The 20,935-nt window shown below is 40.3% G+C and overlaps 1 protein-coding gene across 5 annotated transcripts in view; it reads left to right on the top strand.

The window, feature by feature from the left end:
• Window positions 1–20,935, top strand: part of LOC137524618 (uncharacterized) — a 571,079-nt gene that overhangs the window by 264,696 nt on the left and 285,448 nt on the right. For all 5 annotated transcript variants that reach the window (XR_011022737.1, XR_011022738.1, XM_068244694.1 and 2 more), the window contains exons 27-32: window positions 2,041–2,199; window positions 5,320–5,491; window positions 6,884–7,095; window positions 8,358–8,546; window positions 11,000–11,139; window positions 17,060–17,222. Coding sequence is in view for 3 of the 5 variants with exons in the window: in XM_068244694.1 (XP_068100795.1) it covers window positions 2,041–2,199; window positions 5,320–5,491; window positions 6,884–7,095; window positions 8,358–8,546; window positions 11,000–11,139; window positions 17,060–17,222 (1,035 nt within the window). In the remaining 2 variants the exon portion in view is untranslated. The remainder of the gene's footprint in view (window positions 1–2,040; window positions 2,200–5,319; window positions 5,492–6,883; window positions 7,096–8,357; window positions 8,547–10,999; window positions 11,140–17,059; window positions 17,223–20,935) is intronic.

Below are 20,935 nucleotides of genomic sequence, written 5' to 3'. Positions count from 1 at the left end.
AGCAGAAGATGTAGAGACTCTAGTAAAAGGACTGTGCATATTTCTGTACTAAAATACAGAAAATAATATCTTTATAACATTACATTTTTGTGACCAGTATTTTCTGCACTTTCTACTGCTTATATGTTGTATTGTTAGTTTAGCTTTGTTGTGGATAGTTGTGTGGAGTTATTAGTTTCACACGAAAAGGATAATACCCATGCTAGTTTAAGATGTTTTTTTCTGAGGAAAAAAAAATGAGAAAGCCTATGCAATTTGAAGTTGTGATTAGTTTGTTTTTATGAAGTGTAACAAGACTGAAATAATTATTTTAGTGCAGCTCACAAAAGAGAAGTTAAAACATACTGTGGCATTATTCAATTCACTTTTTTTCTCCAAAATTTTTCCCTAGTTAATCATTTTGGCAAAACTTTTTCACCTGCATTTTAGTACTTTTTCAATTAAAAAGTGCTAAAAAGTTATTTTAAACAGGAGATAAAAATTATCTCCTAGGAAAAAAAGTGAATTGCATATGGTCCCTGAGTCCTATGTACAGAGATTTATCAGCACATCCAAATGGTAAGTACAGGTCCCACTATTTGAGCATAGAATAGAACCTATTCAACATGTTGAACATGTTCAACAAATTGAATAATATACATTGATCAATATGTTTAATCTGTTTATAATGGCTTCTACTGACTGTGTAACACAAATGCAATGGTGACATCTATAGGTGAAAAAGAAGTATTACTTTTCAGTAAAGTCAACAATAAAGGGAGAATATAAAAATAGAATGATGCATTGCTTTGCCGGTAATTTGAAGAGGATGTAGAGTTTATCTTTGTCGTTTAAGGAAACTATGACAAACACTGCAACATATACCACTAATATATGTCACAGAGTAGAATTCACTGTAAATTACTCATTTCCTATGTCGCTGCCACTTACAGTAGGTATTTTAATCTGACAGCTCTAAAGCATTTACTGACAGGTTTTAGACTATTATATACAATATACTTTCTCCTACAAGGGATTCTTGAGTTTTTCTTTAGGGCATGTTTCCACAGTCATCAGAATCGTGTGCAGGGAAAAGAAATGCTGCCTGCTGCAGTTTTCAGCATAAGGCATTCAAATTCCCATTGCCCTGCATGGCACGGCTATTGCCATTCAGATGTGAATTCACATCAGCATGGGTGCCCCAGGGGAAACCCAGCCTACAGGCTGGATGCACACATAGCAGAAATGCTAGCATTGCGTAAAACGCTGCATTTTATGCAGCAATGTTAGTCAATGGGTCGCAGAAAAAAACGCGGAGACCTGCGATTTACAGTATGCATTTCGCAAATGCTGGCTTTGTTGCATAGTTTGAAGGGTTGGTGCCAAAACGCACATAATGAAATTCAATGGAAACGCAATGGATTGCATTTTGTATGCGTTTTTGATACTTTTTGAATGTGTTTTATAAAAAAAAATAAAGATTTCTGAAGTATTTCTGCTTCCTGTTATCTTCCTAGTGATTTGCATAAATGTAACTATAGAAACGCATACAAAAGCACAAAAAACGCATGAAAAACGCATCTGCTTTAAAAAAGCAAACGCACCAAAACGCAGCAAAAAGCGCAAAAAAACCAAACAAACCCCTAATGACATGACATAAAACTCTCCTTTTCACGCTGTGTCATATGTGAACCCAGACTAAGTCTTTTCAACACCACTCCGTGGCAAGGATCTATATAAAGATGCCAGCCCGCCTACCTATTCACATGCTACTATTCTGGCAGTTGGACTGTGCCAATTCTATTCAGAGAGTGTTTTTTTTTTTTTGAAGAAAAAAATCCTGAGAATCCCCCTTCAGGCAATGGACAAAGTCAGTAAAAGGTCAGAACCATCAGATTAATAAGACTTAGTGACAACTAGGAAAAAAGTCGTTTATAGTGTATTTTACTCTGCAACAAATGTCCTTCCCCCATGTATGTGGACATATGTACAGTTTAGTTTTTTGTCATAGTGCTTGTTTAAGAAACTTGATTCTGTGATTTCTGCCTCCATGTTTTTCAGGTGCACTTACATCATGAAGAGTACACCCCTCACATACATTCTTATTTGGAGGTAAGCTATGGAAAACACTGGGATGAAATGAACAACAAAAAGAAACTGTTCATCAGCCAGACTTTCAGAAACAACTCAAGTCCTTCAACATCCAACTATTTTATGGAGGTAAATTCACAAGCAGTTCAACTGTAGTGTTATGTGTCACATTGCTGTCATAGATACTTCTTACAGCAGACCCAAACTGCCTTTGGCAAATGTAAGTGTAATGCTTGGGGGTTATACTTTGACCACACAGAGCAACAAGGCTGGTAGCTGAATAATGGAAGAGGCTACACAGGCTGCCCAGAGCAACTGCAGCTCTGGGCTTCCGATATCGCTACAAATAAAACACAATGGCAACGCAGTGCGATGTTGCACTGCCTTAGCGATAGCAAGCATTCAGACAGGTATAAGACAGGACTATAGATTGGAGCATAACTAGTAGCAACCGCAGCTCACAGTCACGTCCACAGAAGCAGAGAAAGCAGGCTAACAACAGTCACCAGCAAGCATCCACCCAGGCAAGACTACAGGATAGAACATAACTAATAGCAACTGCAGCCTATAGTTACGTTCCCAGAAACTAGAGTAGCAGGAATACTACCAGTCACCAACGTGGTGATGGCAGAATCCAAGCTATTTGGATAATGGACTTTACTGACCCACCGCGGATGCAGCGAACGTCCATCAAGCATGGAACTAGGCAATACACAATAATAAGAAAAATAACAAACGGCTTAACTAACGGATAAATATATATTAGCAAGTTTGCATATATATTTATCAAGAAACTAGCTAAAACACAAGAATAAGGTCGCATAGAACTACAATAACAGAACTATACAGAGTAACAAGGTGCCCAGCAAACCAGCATACTGACCGCTATGACGGGCAGGGTCTAAAATGGGAGGCAGACTTTTAAACCGGCATCAGCCAATGGATGCAAGCATGCAAATTTCCACACCGCTGAATGGTAATCATTCAATCCTGAGCTGGCTTAATTACCATTTTCTAGCTGGCTGTGAATGCAAAGGACTCCCATAAGAAATACATGCAGTATTATGTAACAACATGCATGCAGGAAATCCAGGGCTATCTGGCCGCAGCTCAGCTACAACAAGCAATTGGTGGAATGAGGACATCACCCTGAGCAGCCCAGATCTGCAGAGCGATTGCAAATGACAATGAGACTGATTGCAAATGCACAACCGAATGCAAGCAGATAAGCCAGAACTGTCCGTTTGCAGCTCCACTGCAATGGACAGAACACTCTACAGGAGAGATCCTTACAGTAGGTATCTCATTTGTTAAAATCTTAAGGAAAAATAACTGCCTGTTTATTAGATGCCGGATCCAGTAATTAAGAGGATTCAGACATCAATCCTGAATCCCGGTACACACCTTCAATTGTGATTGGCCAATTATAGCACCTCCATGTAGTATGAGGGCCAACAGATTTGTAATACTTTTAGCAGGTTGTGTAGGTAAGCTCTCTTACTAACTGGGTGTGGTAAAATTGGCCAGTGATTGCCCAATCAAAATTGAAGGTGTGTAACAGGGTTCAGTGTTTCATGGGGTGACATAACAGCACAGCTCCCGTGGTGCTGCCGCCAATTAACCTGTTCATTACTGAGTCTGCTGTTTCTGGACTACCTTATACAGTCAAAGGAATTATACTGATGTAGTATTACAGCTGAACCGGTTGTTACTGCATGTTTAATGGATGTTATATTGCTGAATAAAATGAAGCATGAATGCAGCTATTTGACCAATGAGAGCTCTGGTCTTTCCAAATGATTGCAAAAACATGCTCAAGTGCACATTAACGTGTGTCGCCCATAGACTTACATGTCTGTATTAAAAGATTAAAAATGATATCCTAGGAGAAAAGAGAATTGGATCAGGCCCTATGTGTGGTGTGTTAACAACATTGCTGCCGGATGTGAATGCAAGAGGGACTGCTGCACTTATCTGCACACTGTGCTGAAATCAGTGGCAGAACCTTTTACAACTATAGGATCTCATAGAAGTTGTCAGTTATACATATTTTGAAACCCAAACTTTAATTGCTGCTTGAAAATTAGTTGGGGCCTATTTCGATTAGTTCTGCATCAGTTTTTCTGCATCCAGAATCCGCGTGTAGTGGAAACAGGCCCTTACGTGTTCCCTCTAGCAGATTTCACAAGAAGAAAAATGCATTATTCAAAACTTTCTGTTTTCCATCAAAAACAATGGCAAACCATGATAGTGTTTAGATACTTATACTTAAGCCTGTTTAATGTGTCTTACAACCAAGCTCTCATCAATAATGCAATGTTTCTGCATTTTTTCTTTTACCCTGTTTTAATCTATGTTTACATCATCCTGAGTATACAAATATTTATGTATTGCATGTATTTTAGAGCAGAAACAAAATAAGTAATCCAAGAACATTGGATTGTTCATCAGGACCCAATTTACATTGTTGTTAGCATACATATATGTTAGGACACATAATAACAAACCCTTATTAGCAAAGAACAATGATGCTTTACATTTGAGTAGCTACCATGTTGTAATCAATACAGTATTTGAGCCACCATTTTCCCAAATAAGTTTGGTGGCTTAACCTCCTGAGCGGTATGGACGAGCTCAGCTCGTCCATCACCGCCGGAGGCTGCCGCTCAGGCCCTGCTGGGCCGATTTTCCTCAAATAAAAAGCAGCACACGCAGCCTGCACTTTGCCAGCCGCGTGTGCTGCCTGATCGCCGCCGCTCTGCGGCGATCCGCCGCGAGCAGCGGCGAAAGAGGGTCCCCCCAGCCACCCGAGCCCTGCGCAGCCGGACCAATCAGTTCCGGCCAGCGCTAAGGGCTGGATCGGAGGCGGCTGACGTCAGGACGTCGGCTGACGTCCATGACGTCACTCCGCTCGTCGCCATGGCGACGAGGAAAGCCAAACAAGGAAGGCTGCTCATTGCGGCCTACCTTGTTTATTCTGGGTGCCGGAGGCGATCGGAAGAACGCCTCCGGAGCGCCCTCCAGTGGGCTTTCATGCAGCCAACTTTCAGTTGGCTGCATGAAATATTTTTTTTTTAATTAAAATAAAACCCTCCCGCAGCCTCCCTGGCGATCTCAATAGAACGCCGGGGAGGTTAATAAAAGTATTCTTGTTTTGCTTTGTGTGTATGTGGGCTTTTTTTTTCTTTTCTTCTTTTGGAATGGATTCATATCTTGTCCTATGTACTTTTTTTTATTTTTTTGTTGTAGTTTACACTTCAAGTGACTGAAAAACAGGTGAATTACAGAACACAGCTTTTACACACACATTCGGCCTTAGAAACAAATACCAATTTTAAAGTGCAGTACAATGACAGAATGCCATTTGTTGCTGGGCTACAGTGGAAAGATGCATCCAAAAATGACCTGCACAGATGGGAAGGTAAGACACTAATGCATTTGATTCATTGCTTTTAGAGTAAAGTCACAGTGGAGTTGATATATTAAACTTTTTTTTAGCACTTTTAATGCCTGTCTTAAAGGACACCCGAAGCAAAAATAAACAAATGAAATAAACAATTATATCTTCCTTCTCCTAAGGACTTCCTTCTCCTTTTTATAAGTTGAAAGCTCACTGTTTATCCATCTCTAAGTTAGCCAATAAATGGTATCATCCTGATTCAAAACTTCTTGCTTTTACTCATGGCTAACACGGTGCAACACTTTACTGCTTCTTCCTTCTCCTAAAAATGACTTTTTAAGATATTCCACATTTTTATTTTATGTTTAAACCTACTTTTAAGTTTTAACTGTTTTATTGTTTTTACTCAATGACACATTCATTGAAGAATGCCAGAGCTAAAATCTATAAACTATTGACCCTTTTTATCTCTTTCCTGCTCTCAGAAGCCATTTTCTGCTAGGAAAGTATTTTATAGTTGGAATTTCTTATCAGTGAGGGTCACACTGTAGTCACTTCCTGTCTGAGTCAGGACTGAGTCAGCCACTTACATACCTGATATTTAACTCTTTCAGGCAGAGAAAGAAAAAATAGAACACAGCATAGTTATTTTTTTGCTAGGCACTGTACATACACATGTCTATCTCATCATGTCACATGTCACTTCGGGTTTCCTTTAAGTTTTTTTTACCAATGCCCAATACCGTTCTGCAATAAGAGGCTAGCTTTCAAGGGGGATGAAAAATCCTTCCACCTTCTCATAAAGCGGTTAAGACTGGAGTGGATTTATACATTTTGTGCCTCTAGGCCAAGTTTGTTGTGTCTCTCCTTTTTTGTGCAGCAGCGCCCCTCTGATTCCATGTGCAGCACCCTCTTCCATGTGTATCATCCATGTACAGCAGCTACCCCCTCTTCCATGTACAGCAGTCCCCTCTTCCATGTGTATCATCCATGTACAGCAGCCCCTTTCTTTCATGAACAGCTCTCTTGAGCATCAGTTTCCCTTTTTATGTGTTGCTCTCCATATTCAGCCTCCCTTTATATGTAGAACCCCTATTTCATGTCCGGGTGCCCCCTTAGGCTGCAGCCCCCCCCCCCCCCCAAGGCTGGGGCCTTTGTGGCCTTTCCACAGGTCTGGCCACGAAAGCAGAGTACCCTTTGCTGTGTAGTCAGAATATATAGAAAATAAAGATGCACTATAAATTGGTATTCCACTCTGATGAATGCATAGCACGGTAAGAATCTTTTCCATAATAGGTCTAATTTAACAAAGCATTGAAAATGAGATTCATTGCTGTCACTGTTTAACAACAGATCCAATTTTATAAGGTCACTATTTAATAACTATGTACATATTTGTTTATTTGTACACAGGAGCGTTTACCATGGATACCCCATGGCTGTATCTGTTCTCAGCCCTCAAACTCCTCCAGCCTCAGCGCTATACCTACCAGGCCTCAGTGGAAGTGTCAGCTGGGAAGGCCTTGTCTGTCAAGAACCTAGTGCTGGAAGTGTACTATAAAGACACTGGAAGTGAGAAAGAGGGGAGAATTCATATACAAACACCTACGGTTACTTACTTAAGAGTCAGTCCAACTTTACGATCGTTTTATTTCCAGAATGTCTGCAGTCTGATTCATGTCTGTTGTCGAAAACTGTTTGTGAATTGGTCAAATCTGTTTGCTATAAGTTTACATTCCAGGCCTTTTAGTACAGCTCAGCAGTGTAAATGTCATTATTGTCATTCAAATTAAGAACTGTTTACTTATGATGCACGTCTGCTTTTGTACTGTACATAAAAGGCTTAGTTTACTCAAAACTGCCTCTTCATTTACCTATCCATTGACTGTAGATTCCATACAATGATCTATACAGAAAATTCAACACACAAATTAATACTTTGTAACCTTGTAACAAGTGGGATATTTTGTTGGATCTGTAAAAACATATTAGTTAGAGGTTAAGTAGCTGTTGTGGTAGGCAGAGCAACTGCACTGAGCCCTAGGGCCTGAGGAGGTGTCCTCTAGGGTCACTTGCAGAGGGTGGACAGCTTCTTGGGCCCTAGTTTATTCTGTCTCCATTTCCAATCCTAGTCTCAGCTTTTGATTTTAAGACACCCCCCCCCCCCTACCCCATAACTTGTAGTGAGAGCTCACCTTCTTCTCTTCTTTCTCTCAATGGTTTTCAGTCCTGGCCACACCCCTAATCATCATTCTCAGTGTATGGGGAGTGATGGATGCAAACTCAGTTGTGTTGCTGGAGTAGCATGTGAGCTATCACCATGTGGAATCGGGTGGTGGGTTCAGAAGCAATCACCAAGGCTGTACTGATGGTGTCCAATCAGGAGTAGCAAGAGAGGGTAGGTGGGCATGGGACCCAAAATCTGCACACACCCTGAAGAACTGACTGATCTACTGAATAGGTCCCCATCCAAGAGGAAACAAATAAAAGTGAGGTGTGGTAGGTTTTTGGGGGGGTATGCATACTGCAGAGGGGCCCTAGGAATTAGGCATGAATGTGAGGAGGAGGAAGAGTGAATAGTATGTTGAAGATAAAAGTAAGTGGGGCCCAAAGGAGAGTTTAAAATGTGAAGGTGCTTGAGGGAGGAGTAGGAGGAAGCATAGTGAGCTGGGGTTCAATTGAATTAGTCCTCTGAGCCCTCTGCTCTACATTTATAAGTAGAATGAATTGTACTTGGTGAATTGCATGCTCAGAGGAGCACATTTTATTTTATAAGTCTAATACAACTTTCCTAAATCAGCCATTTTTTTAGTATTTTGAGATTTTACACTTGTGTCTATATGTTCTAATTAATCCAATCCAATTAATCGATTAATTCCATCCTAAGGCTTCCAGCGTGAATTTTATTGGAGGAAATTCCTTTAGGAGTTACAGCGAAATGGTGTCGATATGGAATCAACTAATCAAGAATAAGATTCACTTAGAAAACAATAACAAAATGAAACTGTTTTCATTCAAAATAAAAGGCTCAAAGCAGGAATTTAATATAACAGCAGATTATTGGGCTGTGGATCTGGTAAGTGGCAACCAAGATGTTTAAATTGAAAGAATTGTGCAGTTAACATGCATGTCTTCACATCAGATTAGCATTATTGCAGCTCAGATTTATATGCATTTTAGTCCTTTGTGCTCAGAGGAGAGATGTCATAGTAGTCAGTGACGGAACTAAGGAGCTTTGGGCCCCAGTGGGATTGTTACATGGGGCCCCAAGCACTCCATTGATATGAAGCCCCAGAACTGATCAAGAGAACAGCTGCAGTGTCAGATAGGTGTATTTAGAGTAAGTAATCAGTTTGTTAAGGATTACCACTATGCAATGTACATACTGTATGAAGGTTTTCATTACCAGTGTAGAACCAATGAAAAGCTTATAAGAAGGATGAAGGAAGACCCCTAGTGGGCCCCTCTGGTTCAGGGGCCCCAGTGCAGTCGCAACCTCTGCACCCCCTATTGCTACACCACTGATAGTACTTAAAACCTTTTCAATGTATCAGTAAATTTAGATACATAGTGTAGCTTTGCAATATTTTGACAAGGTTTCCCTGATGATACAGATCATGAAAGGAAGTGGACTTCCTATGTAATCCACTTATTTGGTGTGGATCTGTCAATACAACTGGAGTAAAGTACTGAATTAGTAGACCGAAAGATGGCTGAGGACAATCTCAGTTCATGGCGCATGGTAGGCAGAATGATAACTGAAGACAAGCTGAGGTCAGGCCAGGCAGCAGATGGGATGGCTAAGTAGCACGCTTAATCAATAACACAAAGACAGAATTGATTAAATAAGAGGAAAAACAGCTAAATCCTGCAATAGTAACAATTATCTGCGTAGCTCAGGCATCTGGAATTTTCTTATGCAGTGTTTCACAGTAATTTAGCAGGTGACATGTACACCTATAGAGATGCATTCTCTAAGTAAATGACTGCAGAAGAGGTACAGGAGATCTAGTTAAGTGGAGGTGGCCAATCCTGATACCATCAGCCTGGGAAATGGGATTGGAGGAACAGTGAATATGCTGCAAGGAGGAGTCACAGGATCCATGGACAGGACTGTAGAAGGAGCTACAACAGCAATCAATGGCAGGAGTCACAGATGTTTCCTGGTGCTGATTTTGTTTAACATCTGTAGGTCTGGAGAACACTCTTGCTTGAAGGGCTGGTTAAGCCTGATCTTGGACTTGCTCCTTGCAGAATTACATAGCAAAGAAAAGTATAATAATGCCACTATCACTACTACTTCCAGCTTGCTGGAAGGACACTACTATTTGTACATTCTACTTCATGGGGGGTTCACATTTTTACAGCATAGCTAGAAATCATGGAAACCCAAAGCAAAGTTGTGTTTGGGGGAGTCCCCTAAAAATTATAAGGCACCCACCACACACCAATTTTAAAGGGAACCATTGATGAACATTTCACACAAAATAAACATATCAGTCGATAGCTTGTAAAGAGTAAATGCTCTACCTGATAATTTTGCAGCTCTGGTATGCCTTTTTTAGTGTTTTTTATCCATTATTGCTCCAGGAAAAATCCAATATGGCCGCCGGCTCATATCCCTTCTGCTTCCGGGTTATGAGTTGTTCTGGATGTGCTGTCTAGGCTATATGAGACTAGGCTGCTGTCTAGGCTATATGAGAAAGGCTGCTGCAGCCTTTCATCTGTGTGCTTTCATTTTGGTATGATGTGCAGGCAGTAGGAAGTGTCTCTCATAGGAATGAAACTGCAGTCATCATCATTATCTATGCAGAGTGCACACAGAGCACACAGATCATATTGCAGCCACACTTGTCTGTTCCAGGTCTTCTTTCTGGGCAGCAGCAGCCCCTCCCATGTCATCAGAGCTCTCAGTATGCAAAGCAGGAAAGCTGAGCCAGGAGGGGGCAGGCTTGGGCTTGAAAAGACTCCACAGAAGAGTGACTCAGCTATAATGACTCCAGGTCAAACCTAGACTGAAGGCTCAGTCAGGGATTCTTATCACAGCTGATAATAGACTAATTAAGCAGATAAGAATGAAACTAAAAGCAAGGTAGGTGTTTACTGTCATGCTCCCACTGATAAATGTAGTAAAATGCATGAGGGTGCTTCACCTCTGTTTCTCTTTAAGTAGCCAGAGGGCCCAGTATTGAGTAGCCCTGCAGTAATGGTAGCTAGACATACTTCCCAGTATTATATAGCCCCAGGTAGTCCCCAGTATAGATAGCCTGGGGCTACTCCACCTGTATAGGTAGCCAGACGTAGCACCCCCAGTACAGGTAGCCCCCCAGTGTCGGTAGCCAGAGATGATGCCCTGTATAGGTAGCCAGAAGTAGCCTCCCAAGTTTAATTACATTCATGTAAAGCACAAATTTTATTTTCCCTGCTGAAATGCTATTTTTATGCACAATTACTATTTGTACAATGTATTTAAGATAATCTGAACTTACTTGTTCTCTGTTCCTTATATTGAGAATTATTTTTTTGTAGACAAGGAAATCCAGTTTCTTAATCAAAACAGTGTATGTAGACCAAAAGAACCCACCATCAATAATACAACTGGACGGACAGATAGAAGACCTGAAAAGAGAAGTAATGTTCTACCAGAAACGCGGATTAATCCACTTAAGGTATTTCTAAAGTAAATTGAAAAGGAAGAAATACTTTTTTTTACCCCCGAAAATCAAGTGAAAGATCAATAGCCATCTATAGATTTTCTATAATCATCTGCTTGATATTAGAAAGGATATACACTATTAATATAACTTAAATCCAACCTAGTGTGGTCTGAGAAGTATGAGGTGACCATCTCACCCCTGCAGAGGATGTAATGTTTGTGTAGGGGAGGGGGGGAGGTTAAGGCAGAAGATATAATAGTTTGAGTAGAGAAGCAAAGATATGCAATTCTATGAGTGGTGTTTGTGGATGAGAAGAGTAATGTTTATATTTTTGTCTGTATTTGGCGGTACTTCCAACTACCCCTAATCAATTGCTCTGCTTATATATCTCTATCTGACATTTAACCCGAACTTCCAACTCAGCCTGAAACCCTTCCTTATGCCTAACCCTAACTTCCCTCCCAAAACTAACCCCTTCATGATGTCTAGCCCTAACCTATCGCCTAATGTTTACTCCATCTTAACGCCTAATCCTACCCCCCCTTCCTCATTCCTAACTCCTAACATCTAAGCCTGTGACCCCTTACCCTTAGTTTAGCCCCTAACCCTCCTACAGGACTGCTGGCCTTACACTCACTATATTATAGCCAATAATGAGCCTTGCTGCTTAAACATCATGGCTATATGCAATTCGCTTTTTCTCTTGAGTTTTCTCCTAGGTGATATTTTCACACCTTATCAATAAAATGCTGTTTAAGCCGCCAGCAAGCAAGAGAATACTCTGAATAATTTTGACAGTACTTTTTCACCTACTTTTGGTATTCTTTCAATCACAAAGTGCATAAAAGTTATTTTAAGAGAAAATGAAACATTATCTCACAGGAGAAAAAAGTAAATTGCAAATGGGGCCATAGGCCATATGCAACTCACTTTTTCAGCTGAGATGTCTCCTAGGTGATGTTTTCACAACTTGTAAATAAAATGCCTTTTAAACCACCAGCAAGCTAGAAAATACTCAAAATAATTTCAGTAGTACTGTTTCACCTACTTTTTGGTACTTTTTCCATTGCAAAGTGCTAAAAAGTTATTTTAAATTGAAGATAAAAATTATCTCCTAGGAGAAAACTCAGGAGAAAAAGTGAATTGCATATGGCCCTTGTGTTTTATTTCATGGTACTTTAACCACTTTGTCCTCCTGGACATAGAGCTACGTCCAGGAGGCCATGTGCACTCCCATGGCCGATCGCGCGTGTGCACGCGTGCTCCTGGCCGTGGATGGTTAGCCCAGGAATCAATGAATCGGGCCATGGTGCCCTATTACTGATTCCTCTCCCCCCGCAGAAAAAGCGACAGCTTCTCTCGTAAGCTGCCTCCTACGTCCCCCTACGTCCCTCTAAGCATACATTTTGCGCTTAGAGTGACGTCATGTAAACAAACCTAAGGTTGCCATTTTGTGGCCAAAAGTAAAACTACTTCTACATTAAAAAAATAAAAAATAAACATATTTACATTAAAAAATTTACTAGTTACATCCCACCCTCCCAAAAATACCCAAATAAAATGTTTAATAATAATAATAATAAAAAAAATTACAATAAAAAAAAACACATAAATATTTACCTAAGGGTCTAAACTTTTTAAATGTCTATGTAAAGATGAAATATTTCTAATATAAGCTTGTAAATAGTGATGGATGCAAAACAGAAAAAATGCACTTTTATTTCCAAATAAAATATTTTCGCCATACATTGTGATAGGGACATAATTTAAGCGGTGTAATAACCGGGACAAATGGCCAAATACAATACGTGGGTTTTAATTATGCAGGAATGTACTATTTTACAATTATAATGGCCGAAAACTGAGAAATAATGATTTTTTTCCATTTTTTTCTTATTCTTACTGTTAAAATGCATTTACAGTAAGGTAGCAAAATGTATCACCCAAAGAAGGCCTAATTGGTGGCAGAAAAAACAAGATATAGATCAGTTAATTGTGATAAGTGGTGATAAAGTTATAGGCTAATGAATGGGAGGTGAACATTGCTCGGATGCATAAAGTGAAAATGACTGAGGGCTGAAGTGGTTAATATTAATAGCTAAAGCATACTACTTGATAAAGCCTCTATAGGGAGTATAGTATAGGGAGCTGCAACATAAAGCATCAATAAATCTGTTGCAAGGGCTTCCCATTGGTTTTTTGATCTGACCTATCCTAATTCTCATCATGTAGGCTTCTAGCTAAGTTGTTCTGTCGAGCTCAGCTTCTGGCAATACCAGCCTGCATGTGAGTGTGTAAAGCACCATTTTTATATGAGCAATATACCTTATCATCTGAGTAAAGCAGGTAATAAGTGTAACACTCATCTGCCTTCATTATGCATGGAAAACAATGCATAACTCAATTCATCCACTAATAGAATCAGATGAAAAAAACTCAGGACAAGAAAAAGAAAAACATCTAAGTGATGAATTTATCATGGTGCTGGATGAGCTAGTATTCACAAAAACACACACACAATCGTCAGCACTTAAAACCGGAATCAATGGAATCAGGAACGATGACTCTCTTAACATTAATATGAATAGGGCTAGTTTCTGAGCATTTACATACTGTATTTTGTTAATCTATACATTAGTGTTCTAGACAGAAATAATGACAAGCGCTTTTGCAAAGCCCATGTGGAGAATCCAAAGCCACAACTTTCTACTGATGTATTAATGTATTTGTTATATTAATTCTAATACAAAATTCTTTATAAGGTCTCTTAGCTACTGTTAAAATATCCTCCTTTAATAGAAGTTTAACAGTAAGTATACATATTATACTGGTACTAAATGTGCTTTGTTCCGATCCACTTATATTGTGCCAGTTATTGAATAGTCCCTAAAAATATGCACAGTTTAATAAAATTAATGATCTGTCTTTATATTATCGTTATCAGTCTTAGGGCCTTTTTCCACATACGGTGATTGCGATGCTGAATTGCAAAATCGCAAATCGGAATTGCGGTAGGTATTTTCCACTACCGCAATTTTTTTTTGCCAAAGCGCAATCACGCTGCGGAGCGTTTTTTACAGCGATTTTGCTATACTATGCATTTGCTATTGCTATGCTATTGCTGAATCACAATCGCTAGTGTTTAGTGCAAGCGCTAGCGATTGCTAGTGGAAAAGGGCCCTTCGAATTTAAAATGTATGTGTGTGGTGTGTGTGTGTGTGTATGTGTGTTGTTTGCGTGCATGGAAGCTGTGTATGTTGTGTGACATATGTGGTGTTGTGGGAGTAGGTGTGCGTGGTGTGTGTGTGTGCATGTTTTATTTATTCAGTTAAATTGTTTATGTATTACATGAAACCATCTGTATGCTGCTTCTAAATAAATGGGTCAGAGAGAGTTAAAGAAAAAGGCCGGCACAACAGATGACTATGAAGGCAGATGGACGTTTTATTAAAATCAAAAATATCCTAAGTGTTCAATTTACTCCAGTGACTTTTTAAAAAGTTTAACTAATTTGGTTAGACAGGGGCAGGTTTGAGAACTTTTATTATATATCAGATGTTCAAACTTTATCTGTGGCTAGATTATCTGCAAAATGCAAGGTCCGCTAGTAAAAGGTTTGGCAGCCATTGATGCTTTCTGAGTCACTTAGGCTTGCCATAAATTATTTGAGAAATCAAATACTTTGAAGTTTTTACCTTTTTTCATTTAGGCTTTAGTATCACTTATCATTTACAAGACAGTGATGTAATAATGTTAGGATGACTTTTATATAATATAAAACCAATTCATATCAGAGTTTGTTTTGTGAATCCTTATTAAAAAAAAAAAATTGCTATAGCATGGAACCTCTTTACATTTCTTTCACTATGAATGTTAAAGCTACCATAGACAGGCTAGTTTTGTCGCAGTTTTGATAAAGATTAGGCCATACATGACTACCCTAGGAGTGGTAACCACTATCTCAAACCCTTCTAGTTGCAAAATGATGAGGAACATCTTCATCATAGTGTGGATCCATCCCACATCACTGAGAACAGGGAAGAAAGTAATTATCGATCTGTGCTTAGATTGTCTCCATTGTCTTTTTAGATAAAGGAACAATTGGCAGTAGTTGATGTCAAATATATCATAGAATCCTCACATATAAGTACCACTTCCAATACTGAAAAGTTTTATAGATATAATTCACATGGTCTTATTTGTCACAAGTCAAGCTCTTACCTCTTGCTTTGCTTGTTTTGGAAGATGTGTGGCTATTAACGGTACAATCTCCCAAATAATCTACTGTACGATTGATCAAATCTGGTACCATTAATGGTGCAAATTGCAGAGGAATGATCATTCTATCGATCGCTCTGTTGATCCAAATTTTGGATTAATTCTATTACTCTGATTGGATTGCTTATCATTTCCCCTCAGTTGGTGAGCCAGAATTATTGTTTACAATGATCAAATCAGACGGTTGGTTGTTTTGTTTATGAGATTGTATAGTTTATGGGTACCTTTAAGATCCCCACTAATGATGCAATCTTTTTCACCCAATCTTACCATTTGTATGTAATATGAGGGACTACACAAAGAATATTCATTCAGTTTACCCTTCTACTACATAGATTTGGTAAGATTGAACAAAAAAGATTGTATCATTAGTGGGCACCTTTAGAAATAGCATGATACTGGTCAGGGTTGGATTTTCCATAAGGCACTGTAGGCGCATGCCTACAGGTGCCTGATGATGGAGAGGAGGCTCACTCCTGTCCCCCAAGTGCCTTCCTCCCTCCTTCCCTATGCAGAGTACAGAGCAGAGCATAAATGAGAGGTTACTCTTGCTACCTAATACTAAGGGACACCTGTGGCTACCTACATCGGACAGGAGAAGTAGGACAGAGGTGACAGCTGGGCAAGCCAACACACTTGTGGTGCGGTTCAACGGTGGGGGCCAGGAGGTGTTGTGGGTTCGAGGAGGGTGAAGTCTAGGGTGCCTATAGGCTCCTGTGATGTAAATCTGCCTGCTACTGGTGCAATAAATATGCTCGGTAGTAGCATCACTTTCTCTTCATGTGTAATAGACTGCTACTGGTAGCAATCAGATGTTTTTAAAGAACGAACACAGAACTCGTACCTTTTAGGTAAATGGAAATTGCTGCTGCTGTTACCAGTCTGAGTGCATAGAAGATAAAATACAATAGCTCATTGCACTTTCAATGAAGTGCTGCTTTTAATTGCGCTTATTAACTCGGCATTTTTATAGCAGAAAATAAATCTGCTCTTTGTTCTGTCCTTGCTGACTCAAATCGCAGTTCAAATGAAGTTCTTCCTACAAGTAAAACTGTCTAAAGTCCATTCAGCAAATTGGCTTTGTTTTATGAATATGGACTTGCTAATACTTAAACTGGCCACAGATTTCAATGAAAATCTGGACACTTGGCCATTCTTATTTATTACAGAAGTCCATATGTAGAAAGTTTTTCTGCTGACTCGAATCTTTCTTGACGTGTATTTTTTTCATGTTCAGTGTAATAGATTCTTTCCCTGTTTGAGTGTGCCAGTATCAATTCTCAGTCCCATCAATATGGTCAGATTTGCAGTCAGTGTTAGTGGTTATCCAATGGAGCCCATATTTCTGTTATTTCTTACACACTGGCCTTTATTTAATTGACTTTTTCACCTGAGTTTTCTTCTAGGAGAAACATTTTCACCTTCTCTTCACCTTCTCCTAAAAGTAGGTGAAAAATACAATAAAAATTATTTTGAGTATTTTCATGTTTCCTGGTGGCTTAGAAGGCAGTGTGAAAATATCACCTAGGAGAAAACTCATGAGAAAAAAACGTTTATTGAATAAGGGCCCTTGTAGAAAAACAAAAAACAAAAAATCAACTGATCTCTGTGGCCAGTGAGGCAATTAACTATTATATGTTTTTTTTTTCCTTAGGCATCCATTTAAGCTTCCCTTTCCACAAAATCTCCTCCTCCAGGAGATCTTTACAGTTGATAAAAGGAAAAGACATTACATGCTGGAAACCAAGCTGGTTCTAGACCACACAAATGAGTGCATACAGACCGTTGTTCTTGGTTACCAAACAGACAATCCTTATGTAAGTAACCACTTTCATTCCAGTTGTAAGCAGACTTCAGGGGGAATACTAGCTCTACTCAATGAATTGCTGTAAGCATGAATCAGTATTATACATGACTTTTTAGAATTTAACCTGTTGCCTGCCTTGTCGGGTTATCTTATTTAGATAACTCAGGGCAACTGTGTTTCAGCTGAGCCAGCTATGCTCAGCTAGCCTCCCACACATTACATGCAGAGTGGCCAGGGAGTGCTTTGATATTTACCCATTCTGGGCACTGAATTAGATCTCTTTTTCCAACATGTACAGGGGCAACCTTCTTTGGATCCCGATCACATGTCTGCATACAGCGCCACTCTGTGGTGGAAGAAAAGACCCGATTCAGAGCCCAAATTACAGTAGTGGCATTGTATGCACTGATCTTTCTTTGGGTCCCAATCACTTTATATCATGTGATGGGGACCCGAGGAGGATGTGCCCATACAGCACCTCTCCGTGGTGGAAGAAGAGAGCCTGAGCCAGCGCCTAGAATAAGTAAATATCAAAATGCCTGCCTTTACTCTACATATAGGTGTTGGCAGGCTGGGGGAGCCAGAAAAGTGTGTGGCACTGCTGCGTACTAAAGTGAAAATCAAAAAGGAAGGTGAAAGATTAATGTTATTAGAAATTATGTTTTCATTTTAATTTTAAGCTAGTTAAGAATTTCCAAACTTGCTTCTAACTGTTATTGCTCCTCCGTTGTACTATAGCTCTAAAATAGCCCAGGCCTGCTCCACCATTATTCACCAACTACATTCAGATCTGCCTTATACCATTTTCCTGAAGAGGTCTCTATACTTTGCTCAACAATTAGCACTCCATGCAGGCAATCTTTCTTTGTTGGGACTTTGGTTAGCATAGCTGACAACTGTGCAAATAGTGTCCTTCTATATATCTTTATCTTACTTTTGAGATGTTTTTGTATATAATTGTATGTCTTTCTAAACAGCTCAAATTGTATTTCTTTTTAAGCAAGACAAAAGTACTGTGTCTGAAACTGTCTGTGTAGAAAATCTCTTCTTCCTGGATGTGTAACTAGCCACAAAAATCAGGACTCCCTGTAATGCTCCTTCCACTAAGATTTTTCTTTCAGTTATAAGCACTGGGGAACGCCACTGCTTTATATACAAATTCAAAGTAAAACATTTGTTATTATTCCTTGCAATGCATGAATCCAAAATGAATGGACTGTTCTTTTTTTTTTTTTTTTTCAACAAAAGTGGAATTTCCCTTCACTCTCATGTGCAGTAAGCTGAGCATCCTAGACGCTGATTTAAGCCTTCTCAGTACTGAAACTAGCTCTTCTTATAGGCTCCATTATTCTACTTGGAGAAATAGAGCATTCACTCAGACACACAAGGCCTGACTCACTAAGCTAGATAATTGCAAAATGCTTCAGTTTACCAGCCTGGTGCAGCCACAATACCCATGAGGAAAAATCACCCACATCCAATGCTCAGGACATCATTAAAAAAAATCATCCAGACCTTAGAACGTCTTAAAACTACATAAACAGAACATCAGATGAGCAGCAACACATGATATTTTACACCATGTCATTATTTATTAAACAGAGCAAGTCAAGATGCAAAAGTGGTGTGTGAAAAAATAAGTATTCCCACCTCCATAGGATTTACGAGAGTAAGGGCTGGTTCAGACGGACGTTTGGAGGCGTTGCGTTTGCTGGCGTCGCGTTCAGCAGCGTTCGTGTGCGTTTGGATGCGGTCGCGTTTTTTCTTCCCCTAGGGGGACATTAGCCGTCGCGGTTAACCTCCCCTGGAAGCTACATGTAGCTTCCAGGGGCTCCTTGAACGCCATGGAAAATCGGGACCCGAACGCTGCGTTTGTGCAAACGCGCGTAAAAGCTTGGTACAAACGCTCCCATTCACTTGAATGGGAGCGTTTAACACCAAGCCCTGAACGCTGGCTGTAAACGCTCTGCAAGCGTCCGTCTGAACCAGCCCTTAGTGTCAGGCAGGTGCTACTAATCCAGGGCTGTCCAACTCCAGTCCTTGAGGGCCATATCCATGCCATTGTTTAGGATGAACTGGGAAATGTATTCTACTAAATGAACCACATGTTTCCAGATTCAGTCCCATCAATTCATTTGAGCAGTGCCAAAAATGTGTGAGGACTTCGGCCCTTGAGGACTAGAGTTGGACAGCTTTGTACTAATCAAATGCACATTTTTGTTTAATAAACAAGGACGGAGTGGAATTTTTTGTGTGTTTGTCTACATCCGAGGTGTAAATCTAAATACATAAGACTTATCATATATACTCGAGTATAAACTGAGATTTATTTTGCTCCTAAAATGCCCCCAGAGCAAAATTTTGGTTTACACTCTGGGAGGTCTGGAAAACGTCCACAAGACACCGGGTGAATATGCTATGAGAGAGGGAGGGGACACCAGGTACACTGCATGGGAGGAGGGGGAACCACTAAACACCAGGTACGCTGTATGAAGGTGTGGAGGGATGGGAGCTACTAGAGTCTAGTAGCTCCCATCCCTCCACACCTTCATACAGCGTACCTGATGTCTAGTGGTCCCCTTCCTCCTTCATTTAGCATTACCTGTTGTGTAGTAGTCCCCCCCTCTCCATATGACACACCTAATGTCTAGTAACTAGACATTAGGTGTGTCATATGGAGAGGGGGGGACTACTACACAACAGGTAATGCTAAATGAAGGAGGAAGGGGACCACTAGACATCAGAGAATCTTGTATGGGAGCAGCTTACCACACAAAACTAGCATTTCCCTTTAAAAAACATCAACCCCAGTTATTCTTAGTGAAGTCATCTCCTGCAGTGAAAAGCTCTGTTGTAGTGGGCAATAATCACCTTGTGAATTCCCAATGCGCCATCACAAGTTACATGCAACAGGTATCTCTTTATTAAGTAATTTAACTGATTGCAGGGTGTTGCCATCTACCGCAGCAGTAATCAATCACTGTTGCAATGTCTGCAGGATCTAACATCGGCATTCCCATAGACAGATTCTTGCGCATGACTGCAACTAGCTTTTCATACAGTCACTCACTGAAGTTAAAGGGATACTGTAGGGGGGTCGGGGGGAAATGAGTTGAAGTTACCCGGGGCTTCTAACGGTCCCCTGCAGGCATCCTGTACCCGTTCAACCACTCACCGATGCTCTGGCCTCACCTCCGGTTCATTTCTGGAATTTCAGACTTTAAAGTCTGAAAACCACTGCGCCTGCATTGCCGTATCCTCGCTTCCCCTGATGTCACCAGGAGTGCACGGCGCAGGCACAGCCCATACTGGGCCTGCTCAGTACGCTCCTGGTGCCATCAGCCGGAGTGAGGACACAGCAACGCAGGCGCAGTAACTTTCAGACTTTACAGTCTGAAATTCCAGAATTGAACCGGAGGCGGGGCCTGAGCATTGGGGAGTGGCTGCGCAGGCACAGGATGTCTGTGGGGGACCATTAGACGCCCCGGGTAACTTCAACTCATTTTCCCCTGACCCCCCTACAGTATCCCTTTAAATGTAGCCTGTGATTCACTCAGGAAAGCCCTTTTCAAGGTGGAGGTAATTCAGAGCATTGGTAAAGAGTCACTGCTTATGCAAAACATCTCTTGTGCAAAGGTTTTGATTTACAGATCACAAATTGTTTCATATTGTGAAGTGTGTTTTTGTTTAGTGAGGCATCAAAACATATTCTACTTGTAGTTT

This window comes from Hyperolius riggenbachi, chromosome 7, assembly GCF_040937935.1.
Source record: "Hyperolius riggenbachi isolate aHypRig1 chromosome 7, aHypRig1.pri, whole genome shotgun sequence".
In the NCBI taxonomy this organism is placed as follows: domain Eukaryota; kingdom Metazoa; phylum Chordata; class Amphibia; order Anura; family Hyperoliidae; genus Hyperolius; species Hyperolius riggenbachi.
This window is presented reverse-complemented; position numbering and strand designations above follow the sequence as displayed.